Genomic DNA, 22995 nt, shown 5'->3' with positions numbered 1-22995 from the left:
GTAAACTATAGGCCACTCCACGATCTGTGCATTCCCTAACAAGAAACTTGTCTCTGCAAACAGATATAAGAGAAAGTATTAGGACACATTAAATGCACACTTATAAGCTATTAGGATTCACCAAATGCATAATAAGTTTTCAAATTATTGTATTAATACAATGTTGGATATAGGTCAGAGATGTAAGATGTTAAATTGTAATTGTTACCTTAAAGGAATATTCCGGGTTCAATACAAGTTGAGCTCAATTGAAAGGGTTTGTTGCATGATGTAAACGGAGTGTCTATTTGCACCCCAGAATAAATAGCATCTGCCATGGGGCAATACTCCGGTGGAACCACATAAATATTACAAACTAAACAATAGATGTCACTGCAGTGGCGTGGGGTGTAAAGCCAGTGTGTGATTGTGTACTGTTGTCCACGGTTCAAATCTGTTTTTTGTCCCCCTCTTTTTCATGTCTGATTTCCTGTTTTCACTCTTAATATTTCCTTTAATACTACTTAGATAGATAATAGATACAAATTAACATAAATGTTGATTTCATCACAGTGATTTGGTCACAGTAAATGTAGTAACCATCATTACTTTTATGGTTACTGTACATTTTTACAAAAATACCATGGTGAAACCATGGTTATTGTAGTAAAAGCAAGGTTCGTTTTTCTAAGGTAATGAAAAGGAGGTTAATGTAGTGAAGGGTGAGGGTCGAAATCCCTTGTCTCTTCAGATATATCAATACATATATATATCCTTTTATATCAATATCTATCTATATTCTGTTGCTTAACTTCTTATGCTTAACTTATGCATGATCACATAATCAATTTTATTTTTCTTATGCATAACTGAAATATACGCTGAATCATATGTGTGTTACGAGTTAATTTTTGATTTCATGCACATTCCTTGAAGCCTCTCTCTCTGTTCTGCACGGAGGCTGACTTGAAGGTCGTCTTGGGAATAAGCTTGAGATGAGGGTGAGGGGGGGGAATGTTAAACATATGTTCCAGATGTATTCTGTGGTTGATTTTTACCTGTCCATGACTAATTATATGATTTAAAATCCTATGTAATAGCACTTGAATAAGCAGAAGTGTAAATTTTCTCTTATTATCTCTTTAAGTGAAGGAATGCATGTTATTTCTTTCTTCTCCTTTGCCTGAGGGGTGAATATTTCTTATCTCACTGTTTTGGTTAAAATGACCTGATAAATGTGTGCTCTGGTTCCCTTGTGCGCAGAGAAACACTGTCGTTCGTCAGTGTTTCGTGTGTGCGTATTGACCTTCTACCCAGGTTTTGAACCCAGGGAGACACAGCAGGCAGACTCGAAGACGCCCGAGACCATCTGCAAGGTCACTTCAGATGTAAATCTCGGGCCAGGACGACAATTGCGCTGATTAATGTTGACATGCTATAGCTATCTATATGTTGTGACTTTATGCTCTGTTAGCCAATCAGGAGTTAAATAATAGAATATACGTCCTTGCAAATGGTATAATTGATGTAAAATTTTGTGTAAGGTATGAGTTAGCTTTCGATCTCCTCGTGAGACTTTGTCGCTTGGCTCTACCAATTTCACTGCAAACTATTCTTCAGTAAATTTTGGATTCTTTAATTGAACTTCTTGACTCCTGGTTTTCTTTCTCCATATCTGGTCTGGGTCAAACCTGTTATACCCCTAACAGTTGTGTTGCTGTGGGACTCTAAATAAACAATAAACACACTGCAGTGATGCCCATACTGTATGTTAGTATTTAAATATGGGTGGAAAAAGTATCTGACACTATTTGCACCAGAGTGCAATTAGTATCTACCATTATTTGCACCAGGGTTGGGGTGCAAATAATATCTGTCACTATTTGCACTGAGGTGTAAATAGCATGTACCATTATTTGCACCAGGGTGCAAAAAGCATCTGCCTAATATAAATGACCAAAAAAGTAATCTTGACTTGCCCATCCTTTTCCTTAAAAAAAAAAAAATCTGGGTTCCAGTGAGGCACATACAATGAAAGTGAATGGGGCCAAACTGTAAACATTAAAATACTCATTATTTCAAAAGTATAGTCACAATACGTAAACAATATGCACATTAAATGGATTTTAGTATGATAAAATCGCTTACTAACATTTTCTGAGTAAAGTTATAGCTAATTTAACAACTTGCCATGATGATGTAATGTCGACAAGCCCTAAAACAACGGTAACAAAAAAAAAAAAAAGCTCAAATAATAAATTAGTTTTAACAGAATAAGCGTAAGTGTGAATAAGTGTAAATATGTGTGTCTCACTGTAACTTTGATTTTTGATGAGATGACATAATTCATATGAGATGACATAATTGTTTATAGTAATAAATATTATGCCACAAATTATGTCAATGGAGATTAAAGAGATAGCTCACCCCAAAATATAAATTCTCTCATCATTTACTCTTTTGTCATCCTAGATGTGTATGATTAAAAAGATTTTTAGAAGAATATTTCAACTCTGTAATGCTCATAAAGACAGCATAAAAGTAACCCATATGACTCAAGTAGTTAACTCTATGTCTTCAGAAGTGATATGGTAGGTATGGATGAGAAACAGATAAATATGTAATCTATAATCTACTTTTTTACCATAAATTCTCTTCCCAGCCAAGTAGGTGGGGATATACATATAAATGCAAATAGCCAAAAACAAAAGAAGAATGTGAAAGTTAAAGTGGAGAAAAAATTAATTAAATATTGATATTTTGCTCACCCACACCTATCATTTCACTTCTGAATATATGGATTGAACCACTGGATTACTTGTATGCTGCTTTTATGTGATTTTTGGAGCTTCAATTATTACCCATTCATTTGCATTGTATGGACCTACAGAATTGAAATATTCTACTAAAAATCTTCATTTGTGTTCTGCTGAAGAAATAAAGTCATACACATCTGGGATGCCATGAGGGTGATTCAATTATGAGAGAATTTTCATTTTTGGGTGAACCATCCTTTTAATTGTTTTGCAATGTTGTTGCATTGAACACTCCCAAGGATTTATTGCCTCTTGATTAGGACATTATGAGTAATCTTGTATTTAGGTTGACTCAGTCATAATAAATAATATTTTTTATTGGCATAAAACCATTTTATTTAGATGTTACCACATGAAGCACATTTATTTTAGGTTTCCTGACAAAAACACACTTTTGACAGCATGGTTTGCCACCTGGTATTCACCGCAACTTAGATCAACTAACTTTATGAATTGATTAGAATAAAAATCACTTTGTCTCGTTTAACAGACCTTTTAAAAGCAATATATGTAGAGGTTTCCTAAAAGCCTAAGTGTCTGTAAAATCGCATGCTGGATTTTGCCCTGATTTGATTTTAGAATTGCACACAATTTTAGAAAAAATACACATACATTCTAAGCATCATCAAATCACTTTTATTTGCATTAAACTGAAGACTATTTAGAAGAGACAGACAACTTCCACTATAATGAATGGGAGAAACTGGAATGTCTAACGGTCAACGGATGTAGAAAAGGGAGTGCCACCTTACAGATAAAAGAGAAAATCACCTTTTAGATACAGATATCGCCTGTCAATCAACTCAAAAACTAGCATGCGCATTAGCTATACAAGCTAGGAAAAAGGTTTGTGTGTGTGTAATCTGAAGTAAAGAAGCATATGTCTGATATCAGTGTTGTCCGATTTTATTGCTGATTTTAAATATATACTTTGATCATAATTTTGACTAACCTTTTGGAGATTTCTGTCTTTCTCCATTTAAGTAGATAGGAGTTACATTTGCATGACTGAAAATAGCTTCCAGGTACTTTTCCAAAGATGGCTGTCAATGGTCTAACTTTCTAGAAAGATTTTAGTTCAACTCTGATACTGCATGATGTCCCACGTAAACAATAAATACAAAATGGAACATTCATTAAAAATGTAACATTCAAGGCAGAAAGGTTGTCAAGGCAGTAAAATGTGCAACCCTTATTAAATAAAAACAAAATAAAACAGCACGTCCAATGGTGTTGAATTTGCTTGAACATTGAGGGGGGTTTGCAGGATGAAGTTTTCATTGATCATGGTATAAATAATGCACCTGTAACATTAAGTTTAACAAACCAACCTTGGTTTTCTGAGGGTTAAACATCTCTTTTCCTTGATACTTTGATGAAAAAAAAAAAAACTTTTTAAGAGTTTCAAAATTTATTTTAGACTCTTTTTGTGGCAAATGCCTTAATCAGTTCATTCTTTAATTTGACAAATTGAAGTGAAATGCAGTCTTGACATCAATATAAATGTAATGTGGGGTTTAAGGACCACTGTTCCTGTGAGACTATGGCATTGGAGAGGCTAAGTCACCCTCTCTAGTCTTCATTAGTGTTTTCAATGAGGCCAGCTGACTTCAGACTCCCCAAACAGACAAAAATAGCCATGCAAAGAGAACATTACAGCACAGGAAGCAAAGCAGGGAACAATTTGTAACAGAATTTTCTGTAAGTGTAAGAATATAAATCCTTACACATACAGACACCCACAAATTGAATCATCTTTGCACACACACACACACACACACATGCCACGATGAGGCTTTCATAATGCCTGAGAACTGAGAGAGAGTGAGAGAGATGGCATTTGGCAAAGCCATTAAAAAGGCGGCTGCTTCTCTCATCCATTGAATAGTCTCCATTCTCTCCCCTCATCCTCTTTCAGTTTGCCTCTGCAGGAGTAGCTGAAAGGAGAAGCGGAGGGGAAGAAGTGAAGTGCTGTCCCCTTGAGGAAGGAGAGTGGAGACTCATTACCGTGGTCTCCACGCTATGGCCCCTGCCCTATGGATAAAGGGCCAATTGCAAGGATGTTCTCCCTGAGGATGCAAGTGACCCAGATCCTGTTTGCAGATCAAGGCTCAGTGATATGATAATTGTTTAATGTTCTGTCACTGATGATACTGTATATTGCTTCCTCAGACAAGACAGCACATTCAAAGCAATAAAGCTTTTGCCAAGAAGACAAGCATTAATAACTAATATGAAATAGGAATTCAGACAAGTGGTGCAGGCCCATTGAGCATGGTCTCTTCCACAGCACGATGGCAATACAGTATTAAGTCTATGCATGGAGTGGGATCACTCAGGGAAGTAAACACTGCTATTAAGAGCACATTAAGAAAAGCAATGCAAAACCATCTCCTTTTGTGTTCCACTTAATAACGAAAGTCATCCGAGTTTACAGGGAAATATCCCTTTAATGCTTGTGTTTATACCTGTGTCTCTCTTGAATTAGCCTTTCTTCAAGGAGCAGCTCGTGTCAGCTGATGCAGATTTTAAATAACCACGGTGGTTGTAACACACACATTGATCACATTTTCAGGTGCATGTGAAGACTAAGGCAGTCAGTCAGCGATTTATGTGTATGATGGGATTCTGCTGAAACCTTAAGAGGCATTTTGACAGCGATGAAAGACTTGGCAACTTGCATGACAACTCTACGTGGGAGGCCGACAGACAGCTGCTAGGCTGCTCTCCACAATTCCAAAGCAGTGGTTACTGGAAAATATATCTCATACGCACAGTCGCATACTCGCATATGGACACACATTTACAAATACGCATACTCTTTTACTAGCCCACACCAAGGTTATTTTCGTAAACTAAAACTGAAATGAAAACGAAATTTATTGATTAAAAAACATTTTCGTAAACTGAAATAAAATTAATATTTCAAAATAAATGAAAAACTAAATCTAAACTAAATTAACAGCAATTAAAAAAACTAACTGAAATAAAATACAATTATCGTTTTCGTAACCAACTTTGTGGAAAAATCTGACCTGTGTGTGTGTGTTTGAGATGTTTATCTTCAGAGCCGCAGAGTCAGACACTATTGGGCTGTTTAGGTTAACACCTGCAGGTGGCATTGTGGCATGTAATGCACATGAGTTTAGCTGATACTGAAAGACTGATATATAAAGACATTTCAGACATGAATTAAGGCTGCTAGGAAGTCTTTATTTAAAAACAAGTTTAAAAAAATGTTTCATGATCTTCTATAGATGAAATTACTGATTACAAACAAATGCTCTGCCCAGCAACTTCTTGGAACTTTTGGTAGCCCAGAAAAGAACTGCTGTGTATGGACGGTTCGCTCAAATTGCGCTGAAACTGCCCAAAAAGTGCTGCTTGTGGAGTTGAGAAAAACCCAGTTTTCCACAAATTATTATTAGCTTCTTCAAATTTCCACCAGATCGTTGCATCAGGAAAAACACAAGATTTTACATAAATGATGATAATTCACCTTCATTGTTAATGCATCTGCTCTATTAGACACATTTGACCCACAGCAGCTGTTGGGTCCCCACAGTAACCACCATAGTGTCCTTGAGCAAGGCACTTAACTCCAGGTTGCTCCGGGGGGATTGTCCCTGTAATAAGGGCTCTGTAAGTCGCTTTGGATAAAAGCATCTGCCAAATGCATAAATGTATATGTAAATGTAAATTGACATGTGAGGATGTGTATTCATCTTCCTGTTACATGTCTGAAATAATCATACAGGCTCATTGAACCAAGTTTAAACTTGTTTTGTTGATAATTCAGAAAAAGGAAAAAAAAAAAGATTTCTTCACTGTACACCATAGGTATTCCATTTGAATAACTGTAGAGCGGAGGAGGCTGGGGCCGGGCTGGAACAACGCACACCCAGTCCCCAATCAGCCTGATGGGGGCACGCAAGGGATAAAGGCGACTGGTGATGACGGTTATAGGCAGCAGCTCTGTGTGTTATGTTCGTGTGTTTTTCGTTTATTTCTTCATTAAACTATTATTTATATTGTCAAGCCGGTTCTCGCCTCCTCCTTTCCCTTATACCCACTTTACATTGGTGCCGGAAACCGGGAAGGAGGAGTGATGCCCGTCACAAAGTCCTTGACACTGCCATCGACCCAGGGGAGTGCTGCTGCCATCCGCCAGGGGACTGAGTAGCCCAACCACCCGGACGCGGAGAACGGCCGCTGTTCGCGAGGCAAGTGGGGACTGGACTCCCCGAACGCCTGGAGCAAAGGAGCTGCTACCAGGGGCGGAGGAGTGCCCTGACGTCCCCCAGAAACACGGAGGGGTCGAGAGGACTGCCGTCCACGAGGGGAGGAGGGAAGTGACTCCCCGACCGCCTGGAGCGGTAGGGCAGCTGCCAGGGGCGGAGGAGCGTCCCCGCAGGTCACCAAGAACACAGAGGGGCGTTCTGTCCACTGGGGGTCGGTCTGACTCCGGTCCGTCCGGGAGGAGCGGCTGCCGTCTGCCTGAGAGGGTGGAGGAGTGATCGGGGAACACATAATAATAATAATTGTATTTATTGTGTATATATTATACGTTGCATGTTTTCCTTTAATGCCTTCTTTTTATATGCTCAATGTGACATGATGGTGAGTGAGTTTTTTTTTCATCTCTCTCTCCTCTCTCTCTCTCTCTGTCGCTCCGTGTTGGCCTTTATCCCTCGCCTATTTTGTTTTGTTGTTTTTACTCTCCAGCCTCCTCCCATGTCGAACAAGGAGGGATGACCTGCCGGCAGACGAGGCGCAAGGCACGCCCCCCGGAGAAGTTTAAACTTCGTTCAATGAGCCTGTATGATTATTTAACACGACATGTAACAGGATGATGAATACACATCCTCACATTTCAATTAAAAAGTTAATATCAACCAACAGCTGCTGTGGGTCAAATGTGTCTAATAGAGCAGACGCATTAACAATGAAGGTGAATTATCATCATTTATGTAAAATTCTGTGTTTTTCCTGATGCAACGATCTGGTGGAAATTTGAAGCTAATAATTATCTGTGGAAAACAGGGTGTTTTTCAACCCCACAAACAGCACTTTTGGGGCAGTTTCAGCGCAATTTGAGCGAAGCGCCCATAGACAGCAGTTCTTTTCTGGGCTACCAAAAGTTCCCAGAAGTGGCTGGGCAGAGAATTTGTTTGTAATCAGTAATTTCATCTATAGTCTCATAGACTCCCAGAGAAGCACAGAGCATGTGTGCGGGACACAAAATGACATGTTTAGAGCCTCTCAGTCTCATCCAATTAGTAGTGAATATTTACACACTTAACTTGAAAGGTATCTGCTATAGACTTTCATTGAAGATGGGGCTTTATGGGCCATGTATACAGTGTCTTCTGACATACATGAAAAAAGCAGAGTGTGCACTTTTGAATGAAGAGCGCAATAGGGGCGAGTTGTATTTTAGACTTTTATTTGCTAAACTATTTAAATGCATAAAGAATAATGTGTATGTGACGAGAAGGAGGGCATGGCCGGGCCATGAGGATGTATGCCCGACGCTAAGTTGCCTAATCAGAGGGAGGGAGATAATGTAATTTAGATTATTTGTACATATGGTCAGGTGTGGAAAGAGTACTGAAACATCATACTCAAGTAGAAGTACTGTTACTTCCCAAATATATAGTGCGAGTAACGTAAAAGTAGTTGTCCTAAAAACTACTCAAGTAAGAGTAAAAGTGTAGCTCATTTAAAAGTACTCATGAGTAGTGAGTATTGAGTACTGAGTTGCAAAACCTATGCCCCATTATAATGAACACTATATACCAACTTTTAAAATACATCACTTATCTATGATAAACACTATATGGATCTTATTCCAATATATAAACATTTTCCTAAATGCCAAGAGAGCGTTATTGTTGTGCATAAAACATGTTCATACAATTCAAAGGAATGCAAAAAAAAATGTTAAATAAACAGGATCACTTGACACATCATTTCCTGCACAATAGAGGAGGTAGAGCAGGCATGGGAAATGTTGTTTTGGTACAGGGGCTACATCACGCTTAAAAAGGAATGATTCAGCCAAAAATGAAATTTCTCTCATCATTTACTCACCCTCATGCCATACTAGATGTGTATGACTTTCTTATGCAGAAAACAAATTAAGATTTTTAGAAGAATATCTCAGCTCTTTTGGTCCATACAATGAAAGTGAATCGGTGCTAAAATATTGAAGCTACACAAATCACATAAATCAGCATAAAAGTAATCTAAACCATGTGCCCCCCCAGTGGATTAATCCGTGTCTTCAGAAGGGATATGATAGATATGGTGAGAAACAGATCAATATTTAATTCCTTTTTACTATTAATTCTCCTCCCTGCTCAGTCAATCTTCACTTTAAATTTCTTTGTTCTTCTTGTGGTTTTGGTGATTCACATTATTCATGCATATCGCCACCCACTAGGCAGAGAGAATAATTTCTAGCAAAAATTATGAGGGTGAGTAAATGATAAGAGAATTTACTTGCACAAGGGGGGCACATTGTCCTGTGTGTGACAGGGTGGAGGGCGGGACCGGGTGGTGATTCTGCACACCCGGTACTTTATCAGGCTAATTAAGCCTCCAAGCGGGATAAAGGCCGACTGCGAAAGCTGACCGTCATGTGTTTGTTTGTGTCTTTGATTTATGTTTTACATTAAAATATTATTTATATTGTCAAGCCGGTTCTCGCCTCCTCCTTTCCCTTATATCCTTTACACTGATGCCAAAGACCCAGGAAGGAGGAAGGATACGCCGTGGTAGAGTTCTCGCCACTACATCCAGCCCAACAGAGCAGCCGTGGCCTTCTGCCTGGGGACGGAGGAGCCCAGGGAGGCCGACCACGAGAGGAGAATGGGCTCCTAACTGACCGCCTGTAGTGGCAGGGCCACTGCCAGGGGTACAGGTGTCCACTACCAGCCGCTGAAACGCGGCGGGTCTGAGACCGCCAACCGTAAGTGGGGAGGAGCTTGCTGCCGACCGCCTGGAGTGGGAGAACCACTCCCAGGGGCGGGGGAGACCCCTTCTGTTCCCCGAGAACGTGGCGGGGCATTCTGTCTGCCAGCGCCTGGAGGACTGCCTACGCATCGCCCACTGCCGTCCATTAGATGGACACAGCTATTGCGTATCGGAGAACTGGCGAGTACGTTTTTTTTTTTTTAATCACACTCTCCTCTCTCTCTCACTGCCGCTCCGCGTTGGCCTTTTCCCTCTCGTTTAAATTGTACAGTTTTGTTTTTTTTTTGGGGTGGGGGGGGGGGGTACTACACTGTTACAGGAAGTACCCCCCCTATTTTAATTATTTCTGTTTCCCTCCCAGATTCAGGAAGGTGGGGATGACCTGCCAGCAAATGGAGCTTCGGGCACGCCCTCCCCCAGGGAAAGAGGGAGGTAGGGGGGTACGTCATGCCGGGGGCTCCCCAGCCTGAGAGATCGAGGGAGGAATGAGACAGGGTGGAGGGCGGGACCGGGTGGTGATTCTGCACACCCGGTCCCTTATCAGGCTAATTAAGGCTCCAAGCGGGATAAAGGCCGACTGTGAAAGCTGACCGTCATGTGTTTGTTTGTGTCTTTGGTTTCAGTTTTACATTAAATCTATTATTTATATTGTCAAGCCGGTTCTCGCCTCCTCCTTTCCCTTATATACCTTTACACTGAAACCAAAGACACAAACACACACATGATGGTCAGCTTCCCGTAAAAGATCTCTCTCTCTCGCACCACCATCCGCAGTTGGCCTTTATCCCTCTTGGATGCTTAATTAGCCTGATAAGGGACCGGGTCTGCAGAATCACCACCTGGTACCGCCCTCCACCCTGTCACACTGTGCATGAGGCATTCTCCACCTTTGGCACCAAATCTGCAGCTGCCTTTCAAATTTTTTATGTTTGATTTGACAGGAGTCACGAGAGTCTCTCTAGCCAATCATGTTGATAGCTAAAAATTAAATCAGGACAGGTAAGTAGCGAACACAGACGGTGGGAAAATAACGCAGTAAAAGTACAGTTACATCACTTAAAATATACTCAAGTAAAAGTATACAATTTTTAAACTGCTTAAAAAAGTACAGTTCTTGGGAGAATTACAGTAACGTTAGTATTTGTAATTCGTTACTTTACAGCCCTGCATACAGTACATTAAACTCGTCATTGCCGCATTTCTTACGAAATTTTAGGAAAAGCCATTGGCACTAGTGGCATGTCATATTACAAAAACACGTGAACATGAATCAGATTTGAAAGCCACAGCAAAGGGGAAGATTTTCAGTGAATGATGTCTTAAATTCTGATCTTTTCCACACATTTATTTTAAGCGGCAAAATAATAATAATAATTCCTTGTAGGGTTGGGCGATGTCCCCTAAATTGGCAGTTGACGATGTTGACAGTAAAACATCGCGATGGACGATGATATCGTCGGTGGGGGGGGCGGTTTAATATAATTTCATATAATTTTCAAAAATGATATGAACAATTATAATTTCGTTATTTTACTAACCCAACTAATGACTCAGCGCTTTATCTGTAGGTTGCACGACACGTGAAGCATTTTTTTTTTTTTAGCTTTCACTTAAGAGTTGTGATCTTTTTATTTTAATATATCTCTTTACATAAATACTATTTTCCACTTAAAAACTATAATTTCGTTATTTTACTCACTGATGAGCAAAAGGTCGAGGCAGAAATGACCATGTACCTGCAGGAAATGGCCATTGATGGGGAAGAGGACCCGCTGACTTGGTGGAAAACGAACGACAAAAGGTTTCCGTTCATGGCAAGATTAGCACGGAAATATCTGTGCATATGTGCTACCAGTACTCCATCAGAGCGGGTCTTCAGCACAGCAGGTAGTGTAGTTACTCCAATCCACAGATTATTAAAACCAGATAAAGTGAATATGTTGGTATTTCTGGCCAGAAACATCGAAATTTAAACATGGTCTATGGTGAAAGATATTAGACTTCTTTACGCATTTTTCGCCATGCGTTGCGGAGCTATTCGATTTTGCATATTATTTTTTAAACGTTCATTTGTGTAGTTCATATGACCACTTTACAATATTTCAATAACATAATTTATTTTGTAGCCTGTGCTGAAGTTAATTGTGCTGCTAATTATAAGTGAAATGTTAATGCCGAGTTTCGGTCTGAGTGTTGTACCCGTTTTCTTGTTCTTTATTTGTTGTTCTTCTATGTTTTAATAAATGTGTGTTATTCATATTCACCTTGTTTCTTTCATTTGATTTGACATTATGGATTTATGGCCAAGGAAATTTTTCTTTAAAAGTATTAACCAGACAAAAGTGATTTGACGTTCGCTGGTCTGGGTTTATCTTACTGCCGCTTCAGTGTACACAAGAGCTATGTGACAATGAGCAAGATTTTCTGAGACACTACAACTACTAATAATTAAGTAATAAACTCTATTTTCTTGTAGCCTACAACATAAAATATTTTAATCTAAATGTACAGTGTAAGACATGTAAAAAAAAGACAAGAAGCTAACAGTGTCAAGATCAATATTTGTGCAGCCTGCCTGACACGGTATTTTCACAGACTAACACGTCACGTCTCTGGCATATACCACAGTATTTAAAATAGCATATATGCATTAGTTATATTCTCAATTTAATTTACAGAGAAATCCCTGCAAAGTTTTTAGGTTAACTATAGAAGAGACTTGGATTAGTGAGTCACACTAGCAAGACTCGCAAAAGGAGGCGTGGCATCACGATGGTGGCTCGACATCGTGATGTTGGTCAGCCATCACGATGGACGATGATATCGTCCATCGGCACAACCCTAATTCCTTACATTTATATAGCGCTTTTCTAGGCACTCAAAGCGCTTTACATAGTATAGGGGGAATCTCCTCAACCACCACCAGTATGCAGCATCCACCTGGATGATGCGATGGCAGCCATAGTGCGCCAGAACACCCACCACACACCAGCTATTGGTGGAGAGGAGAGAGTATAGTTATGTAGCCAATTCTGGGATGGAGATTAATACGATGCCATGGTAGATAGGGGCCAATGGGGGGTATTTGGCCAGGACACCGGGGTTACACCCCTACTCTTTACGAGAAGTGTCCTGGGATTTTTAATGACCACAGAGAGTCAGGACCTCGGTTTATCATCTCATCCGAAGGATGGTGCCTTTTTTACAGTATAGTGTCCCCGTCACTATACTGGGGCATTAGGACCCACGCAGACCGTAGGGTGAGCACCCCCTGCTGGCCTCCCTAATACCACTAAATGCTGAAGGGGTCAATGAGGTGGAGTACAAAAAGCAGGCAAAGGACTTTTTCTTGTGGAAAACAACATAAATGTAAACTTTACAAGAAAGACCAGAATAGTCTGTACTTTCTGAGGTGGCTCAGGTCTTTCAACATGTGCAGCCAGAGATTTTCTACCAGTATTGTAGGTTGGAGGGAAAAAAATGTTTTGCAAGTGGAATCTGTAATGAAAAACTGACTGAGCACATGCTCTCCATGGTGGAACATTCCTGCCTGCTGTCATTAAGAGGTACAATGCCATCTCCTCATGTGCTCATCTGCATGTTCCTCCTGAAGGTTACCACCGTGAGGAGTAATGACATTAAACAAGCACACTTTCTTCTATTTTTGGATCCATTACTGCATAATGCATTCAGATTGTTTTCTGTGTATGGAATACTGTTGCATTGTATGTGTTCTTGCACTGTCTCGGTCTTGTCTATGTGGAAGTATGGAGGTGCACCTGCTTCTGTCTCATTTTCAGTGTGAAAGATTACTACAGGAAAGGTAGAAGTGGAAAAAAAACTATTAAGATACATCTATATTTACACAGAGTACACCATTCTTAGTGCCTGTGATCTTTGTGAATTATCTATTTTCTGTTGGCCAGAATTGATTCTAAGCATGTAAGCAAAACAAATGTTGTAAATATGTTTACACACAGAGAAAGTTATGATATTGGTTCCCTTTGGCTTATTGCACACACAAACACACACACACACACACACACACACACACACACACCTAGCTCACTGTCTGTGGCAGGGCGGAGGGCGGGGCCGGGTCGTGATCATACACACCCGGTCCCGTATTGGGCTAATCAAGCCGCTGAGGTTTAAAGGTCGACTGCAGAGTATCGTGCAGGAGAGAGAGATCGTTAGCAGACATATCCGCCATGTGTGTGTTTATGTTGTCTTTTAAGTTTCTCATTAAAATATTATTTATATCGTAAAGCCGGTTCTTGCCTCCTCCTTTCCATGCTTTAACTGTGTTACATTGGTGCCGAAGCCCGGGAAGGAGGAGGGATACGCCGTAGTAGAGTTCTCGCCGCTACCGTCCACCCCAACGGAGCAGCCGCGGCCATCTGCCGGGGGACGAGGAGCCCAGCCGCCTGAACGAGGACGATGGCCGCCGACCGCGAGCGGGGAGGGGCTCACTGCCGACCGCCTGGAGCAAGAGAAACGCTGCCTGAGGGCGGGGGAGACCCCTTCTGTTCCCCGAGAACGCGGCGGGGTGTTCCGTCCGCCAGGGGCTGGAGGACTGCCTCGGATCCGCCCGGAGAGGCGCGGCTGTTGTCCGATAGAGGGTGGAGGACTGGCCGAGGAACAAGCTGCGGCGTATCGGAGAACTAGCGAGTAAGAGTTTTTTTTTTTCTTCATCTCTCTCTCCTCTCTCTCTCTCACTGTTGCTCTGCGTTGGCCTTTTCCCTGTTTTAAATTTTACAGTTTTTGGGGGGGTTCTACACTGTTACAGGAAGTACCCCCCATTTTAATTATTTCTGTTTCCCTCCCCTTGTCCCCTCCCTCGTCCAGGTAGATGGGGATGACCTGCCGGCAGACAGCGCAGAAGGCGCGCCCTCCCCCAGGGAAAGAAGGGGGGATGTACGTCAGGCCGGGGCTAACGAGGGAGGAATGTGGCAGGGCGGAGGGCGGGGCCGGGTCGTGATCATACACACCAGGTCCCGTATTGGGCTAATCAAGCCGCTGAGGTTTAAAGGTCGACTGCAGAGTATCGTGCGGGAGAGACAGATCGTTAGCGGACATGTCTGTCATGTGTGTGTTTATGTTGTCTTTTAAGTTTCTCATTAAAATATTATTTATATCGTAAAGCCGGTTCTCGCCTCCTCCTTTCCATTCTTTAACTGTGTTACACTGTCCTTGTAAAAAGTTTCTAAAGGGATAGTGAAAAGGGAAAAATAATATTTTGTTAATTTCTTAGTCACTCTCATGTCGCTCTAAACCCATGAAAGAATGCATTTCCATACAATGAAAATGAATGGTGACCACAGCGGTGCCTAATCTCCTTCCAATTTCATTGAATGGAAAAGAGCAGTTTGGACATTCCGCTAAACATCTTCCTTTGACTTCCACCTAAGAAATTCAGATCAATTTGGAACAACATGAGAGTGAATAAATGATGACAGAATTTGTTAACTACAAAAAAATATTTTTTTACAGCTTATATTTTTTTAAACTTGCTCTCTTGTTTTAACACATTCATTTCTCCTTGCATACTTTACTGTTGACTTCTATCTCAGACAATGCTCTTATCTACTCTGTGATCTCTTTGTTTTATATATATATATATATATATATATATATATATATATATATATATATATATATATATATATATTGTAATACTTTTACAATCTTTTGCTTCTATATTTTCAAAGGTTTCATCCTTCTGCCTACCACACAGAGCTTAAACCTCATATTGCTTTCAAAATCTCCATACACCTTTTGCATTCATGCATTATACAATTGTTTTCATCAAAAGACATATTGTAGCTCATTGTTAACAACATCAAAACAACTACAAAACATTTATACATTTTTAAATTAAATATAATCTGTTTCAAGTCAAGTCAAGTGGTTTTTATTGTCATTCAACCATATACAGTTAGTACAGTATATAGCTAAATGAGACAACGTTCCTCCAGGACCATGGTGCTACATAAAACAACATAGGACAAACACAGATCGACATGAGACTACACAGACTAAATAACATAATTATATAAAGTGCACGAGAAAACGTGTGCAAAAAGTACGGGACAGTACAATAAATTACTAAAAATGAACAGGACAATAGGCACAGTACGGGACAGTGCAGCGCCGACCAGTACACAGTAGTGCAAAAAGATGACACTTTCTAAAAATGCCAAATGTAAACATAACATACTATGAGATAGTGTTCTACGCACATAGCAATTATTGAGGTAGCAGTCAGGTATAAAGTGACAATAATTAAAGTGCATCTCACTTTTGCATAAACTGCTGAATGTTAAAGTGTGATTATGCTGCAAGCTGGCTCCTTATCAGATCAGTCTGTGGAGGGCGGAAGAGTAAAATGTGGATCTTGTATGTATGCTTGAACTATCTGCATAATATCATGTGTAAAGCCACAACTGACCAGGGAACGCAAAAGAGTTAAAACTAATTTGAAAATTGATCTCATAAACAATTTCTTCTAAAAAAAAATGTAAATCAATTTGTTGTTCATTTTGTTGTCTTAACAACATCCCAAAGTTTGATTTTCATATGAAAACTATGTGGTATTTAAAAATTATGATTTACCTCTACCAGGTCAAAAATGACCCAGACGCCATAGGAGGGTTAAATAGTTTGCTTTCTTCCAGCTCTCCTTTTATAGTTTGTTGCTATTAGTATATGTTTGATATCTACCTGTTTACTTCTCTTTTTAGCAGTATGACTATTTTCGCTTTTATTTTCTGTGTCTGTTCATGCCTGTCACTTTTTCTTTTAGAGTGTAGTGTGTACGTACACCTTGCACTATGACAAGCGTTACAAAAGAGCATGATGAGGATGGCTGAGGACCGCTATACTCAGAGGATCTGTGGTACAGTATGTTGCATAAGAAGCACACGCAAATGAGCAGTTCTAACGGTGTAGAAAAAAAAGGCGAACAAAAGTGGATAGTATTTCCTACTGAAAACAATTCTACTACTACTAATAAAATAATAAATATTAAATAAAACTTAATAAAAAAATATATAAATAACTGCATGCTGCCACATCCAACAAAATTAATATCGGCAATAAACCCTTTGAATCGTCCGCCTTGTTTACTATAGAGGTGGGATTGCTGTCATCAATGCCAAAAGTAACTTTACTTTTGAAGTCATTTAATTTTCCCAACCATTGAAAACTCCTGCTATTATCGATTACCCAAGTCAACCTCACTACAAAGAGCTTCTCCACCAACACATGAAAACTCACTACAGTTGTTTCTGGAATATGCACTGATTTTATGCTGTTTAAAAAAATGAGCAAATGAGAAAATAAAGGAAAAAAGCCATATTAAAGTGAGCTGGCAAAACTCAAACCAACTCCTCTGTTACCGAATGAAGAGATAATGGAAAAGACCTACTGGGAGCAGTTGGAGTTGTAAATGAGAGACACATACACAACACCTTACAAACACCTACATCATTTTGACAGCTGTTTCCACAAAAGGCTTCATTCATTTGGGGGTTGAAATAATGTTTTAAGGAGCGAGGCATGAGAAGGAGGATCTATGTGCAGGCTTTTTAATTAAACCTCCAAACATAACCAAAAGAACAAACTGTTAAATCCATACAGATTAATAACTGACAGACAGAGAGAACACTAGGGCAATATATACACAAGAATGAGCAAGGTTAACAAGACACAGCTGGGAACAATCATGAGGAACATAGGGAACAGAGACACAACATGGAAAACACAGAACTTCAAACTAAAAGTCTTACTTTCCCTAGCGACCTCTAGTGGATACTAGGGCAAATGTCCCAAGTGTTACATTGACATACTGTGTATGATGATTTAAAAAAGCATAAAGCATATGAAACAGAATTATGTTCAGAGACAAAATTGTTGAGTATACTACGCCCTGTTCAGCAGGAGATCAGCTGTTTCAGAAATACTCAAACCAGCCCATCTGGCACCAACAATAATGCCACGGTTGATGTGAACATTAACTGAACCTACTGGCCCGTATCTGCATGATTTTATGCACTGCACTGCTGCCACTCTATTGGTTGATTTGATAATAGCATGAATATGTTTATTAGGCTCATCAAAACAAATGTGCATATGTTTAATTTAATTAATTTTCTGATGTTTGAACAATTTTACATTATTAATCATTACTATTTGCCACGCGAACAAGTGTAAGGAAACTGAACGTGTTGCATTGTCAATTTGATAACAATTGCTTAAAGAGTTAAGCAGCATGAAATCAAATCTCACTTGAGAGTTAAAGTCCATCCTCAACCAAAGCATAAGCTCCAAACTTCACCATATTGGTAACCCCTAAACTGCAACCTAACAGAGACTCTTTTTAAATCCAATATAACAGAACATTAAACACATTTTTAAACAAATATCCTCCTATTCTCATCTTACTCAAAAATGCATAAAATATAACTTAGTTTCAAAATTTGTTCACCCCATCCAGTCTCTTGCTGGGAAATGGAAATGCCCAGTTTAATCAATGCTACAAAAAGTATTCATGTAGTCCAAACTCAAATAATTAAGCAAACTTAAATTTTACAAATTGAATTGGATAAAACGCAATGAAATCAGGTTGTGAAAAAAGGTTCTAGAATTGTTTTGCCTTAGTTCATTTTAATGAAGCAAACTGAACAAACTGCTAAATCCTTTTTTAGTGTATACCATCCTTCAGATATAACATTAAACTTAATAAACAGACAAGAAAAGACATCTACTACCTCTGTAGATAGTGATTTTCAAACTACACTAAGCTGTCAAGACTGCCACTGAATCTCTCTCCGTTTATTCCAAAAGTCACAGTGTTCACTTCCTCCATTTGCCAATTAACCACAAATAAATCTCAGAATATCTGTAATACACTGACTGTGATTAGGATTTATAACATATATTGTGGTGGGAATAGAGTCTTTTAGGATCAGTACACCTTTCCCTTCAAAAGCTAGGAAATCATCAGAATACTCTCAGATTTGAAAAAGACTAATGTGGGAAATCAAGAAACTTACAGAGGTCAGAGAGCTGCCTATGGCAAATGTCAAGTCATAGGGCACCGCACGAAAGAGCACACACACATATAAAGCTCAGCTATTACTCTCTGGTCTCAAAGACCAGACACAAAACCCCCCCAAATTTAAATGCATTAAGTGTGTATACTATAAAATCGAATTAGTTCACCTTACTTAACATTTTCAAGGCAATCGGTTTGCATGCATTTTCTCAGTAAACATACTCATTTGGTTCAAGTACACTGAACTTCATTACATTCATTACATTAACCAGTTATAAGTAAACTTAACTAATCTATGATTAAAGTATTGTTTTTACATAATTATTTAAATTAGATTATAACATACACTCACCTAAAGGATTATTAGGAACACCTGTTCAGTTTCTCATTAATGCAATTATCTAATCAACCAATCACATGGCAGTTGCTTCAATGCATTTAGAGGTGTGGTCCTGGTCAAGACAATCTCCTGAACTCCAAACTGAATGTCAGAATGGGAAAGAAAGGTGATTTAAGCAATTTTGAGCGTGGCATGGTTGTTGGTGCCAGACGGGCCGGTCTGAGTATTTCACAATCTGCTCAGTTACTGGGATTTTCACGCACAACCATTTCTAGGGTTTACAAAGAATGGTGTGAAAAGGAAAAACATCCAGTATGCGGCAGTCCTGTGGGCTGAAAATGCCTTGTTGATGCTAGAGGTCAGAGGAGAATGGGCCGACTGATTCAAGCTGATAGAAGAGCAACTTTGCCTGAAATAACCACTCCTTACAACCGAGGTATGCAGCAAAGCATTTGTGAAGCCACAACACGCACAACCTTGAGGCGGATGGGCTACAACAGCAGAAGACCCCACCGGGTACCACTCATCTCCACTACAAATAGGAAAAAGAGGCTACAATTTGCAAGAGCTCACCAAAATTGGACAGTTGAAGACTGGAAAAATGTTGCCTGGTCTGATGAGTCTCGATTTCTGTTGAGACATTCAGATGGTAGAGTCAGAATTTGGCGTAAACAGAATGAGAACATGGATCCATCATGCCTTGTTACCACTGTGCAGGCTGGTGGTGGTGGTGTAATGATGTGGGGGATGTTTTCTTGGCACACTTTAGGCCCCTTAGTGCCAATTGGGCATCGTTTAAATGCCACGGCCTACCTAAGCATTGTTTCTGACCATGTCCATCCCTTTATGGCCACCATGTACCCATCCTCTGATGGCTACTTCCAGCAGGATAATGCACCATATCACAAAGCTCGAATCATTTCAAATTGGTTTCTTGAACATGACAATGAGTTCACTGTACTAAAATGGCCCCCACAGTCACCAGATCTCAACCCAATAGAGCATCTCTGGGATGTGGTGGAACGGGAGCTTCTTGCCCTGGATGTGCATCCCACAAATCTCCATCAACTGCAAGATGCTATCCTATCAATATGGGCCAACATTTCTAAAGAATGCTTTCAGCACCTTGTTGAATCAATGCCACGTAGAATTAAGGCAGTTCTGAAGGCGAAAGGGGTCAAACACAGTATTAGTATGGTGTTCCTAATAATCCTTTAGGTGAGTGTATATTATACAGTGTAAAGGAAATTATGACTGGACTTCAGTTTAGCCATATGGCACGTGACTCTACTGAGTACCTCTTAGTGCACACAAATCTGCACTTTTGCAAAGTACAATTGAGTAAAGAAGAATGAGCTAAACTCAACAGGCTCTATGTTCACCAGAGGTAACACTAATCACCCTCATGGTGACTTCACAAAAATCTCAGTTATCAACCAGCTACAACAAAACAGCAACAATAGTCTTAAGAATTAGAAAACTATTAACAAATTAGAAAACTATTAATTTACTCCATTTGTTCAGTTGTTTTGACCAAGCAAACATCATTTATTCAAGCACAAGTGTTTATAGGTATTCCACACAGCTGCAATTTTGTACTTTAGTTTGTAGTATTTAGTTTGTAGTACTTGAGGCCAAAGTTTAAAGAACTTGTGTATTTGAGTTATGATTCCAAAATGTGACAATGTTTAATTAGGACCACTTAAATGTTTATTAATGACAACTTCATGATTTAGAAAGTAACGGTAACTTAATTAAAACTAGTAAGAATAGTAGAAATTAATATTTGAGTGAACTTTTTTTTTATAATTTGAGATTACTATTAGTATTTATTTAGTAAGAGAGAGAGAGAGAGAGAGAGAGAGAGAGAGAGAGAGAGAGAGAGAGAGAGAGAGAGAGAGAGAGAGAGAGAGAAGGAAATGAATAAATAGGTTTAGTTCCAGTAATCATGTGTGACCTCTGCTGGTGATGTCCTTTTCTTACACACCCATTCGAAACCCATGGTCGATTCATCTTCATGGGTTTATCTACATGCCCATTTCTCAGTTTTTTAATAATTTTTATTAACTTTATGATTAAAAACAACAGAGAAATGAACGCGTAAATTAATCCAGGATGATGCCAGATTCTCTTTTGCCATTGAAATAAAGGCAATCTGTTGGCACTCATTTCCAAAGTGACAACAATATAATAATAATATAATAACACTGTTTAATTAATTGAATTACATAACTGATTATTTCATTACATCGATGAAAAAAATCTAAACGAAATGAGAAATACTTGCTGTTGAAAGGTGATTACAAAGCAATAACTTTTTATAAAAAAAATATGAAAGCCTACAATCAAGTTTCGATTTACCACTTTTGAAAGTTGCACACAACTACACTGAACGGTTGTTTATTGGACGGTGCACAGATATTGGGTAACTCAGTGGCTGATGCTGGTTTACATCAAATCCACACAATCTTCACTAATGTCAGTTTGACGCAAATAAATGAGTCCCCATGTGCGATGCGTCCTGAGTGTAGGTTGTAGATGTCACATTTAACCAAATTATTATGCACTTATTAGATGACGAGGAGCGTTGGGGATGTTTGAGGGTGAATGCGCAATATGAACAATGGCGAATTATTATTAATATTATTAATGCAGCGATCATATTTCGCTCACTGTTTGTTTAAATTTGTTATTAAGCGTTGGCATCCTACTGACAACGAACACCGACATTAATAGCATTGCTTTTATGAACACATTCAGTAAAGAACAGTATGAAGAAGTGACTTTACGCATTCTGTAGTAAACTACAACGACATTTGATCAGATTTGACCAAAAATCATTGTTTTCCTCTTTTCTGGACGAAAAGACTTCACTTTTAAGCACATACCTATCTACATTTCTGATTTACACTTTGAAAGTTGAAAACAAACTCATAACAGTTCTACTCAGACATAAAGACATCGGAAAGAGAGAGAATTCACACATTTAAACATAAGTGAAGAATAAAAAACACGATGAGGCAAACGTTTCTTCATCGGATACACACTTCCCCTTTGCCTTATCTAGAGCTGCAATCTGAAGGAAGAGATCGTTTTACTTACCACTTGAGCGACGGACAATATTTTCCAAAAAAGTGTTCTGTGGTGCCACCAGTCCTCTTTTTCCCCCGTGCATTCTGCGGCCGGGCAGCGTCGGTCAGGCTCGCAGACTTGGTGGAAGCTGGTCGTTAAAGTGAAACAGGCGCGATGGGCATCTATCGGTGGGATGGAGAAGACCATGGTAACGCTGCACCGTGCCTGACTGGTAGGGTCCTTTGTACCACGGAGCACTCACAGTTCTGCAGGCTCCGTGCTCCCCTGGTATGAATGCGCCTGCGCACTTGCGCGCTCTACCAATTAAATTTGACTGGCACAGGAATCTCCACCGCGATTCCCGGTGCCATGGAGATTGTGACATGGAACAGATGTTGCCTATTACTTATAATTAAAGTTATAAGGCTACTGTGAATGAAGAGAATGGCCTTTGTGAGCCCAAAAGACTAAAACATGGAAACATTTTCTCCAGCTTACAGTTCAGAAAGAAAAGGCATATTTATACGCAGTGCACAACGTTTACATCCTCTTTTTTTTTTATCTTTTCCGTATCCTTCGTGAAATATTTTTTTAAAAATGAAATTTCAATGCCCATGCTACAACATTGTACAGCCTACGTGAATTAACCTTGTTAAAACTTTTTACAGAGCTTGTTTGATCATCACGTGAATACAGATTTTTAGAGGATATTAGTATTTGCTAACTCTTTAATGCACGAGTATTTCACCAAA

General features: G+C 39.4%; 1 protein-coding gene across 1 annotated transcript in view; it reads right to left on the bottom strand.

Annotated features, from left to right (window-relative positions):
• The window catches only part of LOC127621820 (potassium voltage-gated channel subfamily H member 5-like), a 134693-nt gene extending 112347 nt beyond the window's left edge, over positions 1-22346 (bottom strand). The window contains exons 1-2 of the mRNA XM_052095565.1: positions 22274-22346; positions 1-53 (exon numbers count right to left, since the gene is read on the bottom strand). The exon at positions 1-53 is cut by the window's left edge and continues 71 nt beyond it. Of these exons, the coding sequence (XP_051951525.1) occupies positions 1-53; positions 22274-22346 (126 nt within the window). The remainder of the gene's footprint in view (positions 54-22273) is intronic.
• Between the last annotated feature and the right edge of the window lie 649 nt (positions 22347-22995).

This window comes from Xyrauchen texanus, chromosome 28, assembly GCF_025860055.1.
Source record: "Xyrauchen texanus isolate HMW12.3.18 chromosome 28, RBS_HiC_50CHRs, whole genome shotgun sequence".
Taxonomy (NCBI): domain Eukaryota; kingdom Metazoa; phylum Chordata; class Actinopteri; order Cypriniformes; family Catostomidae; genus Xyrauchen; species Xyrauchen texanus.
The sequence above is the reverse complement of the archived record's forward strand: the minus strand, read 5'-3'. Positions and strand labels throughout refer to the sequence as shown.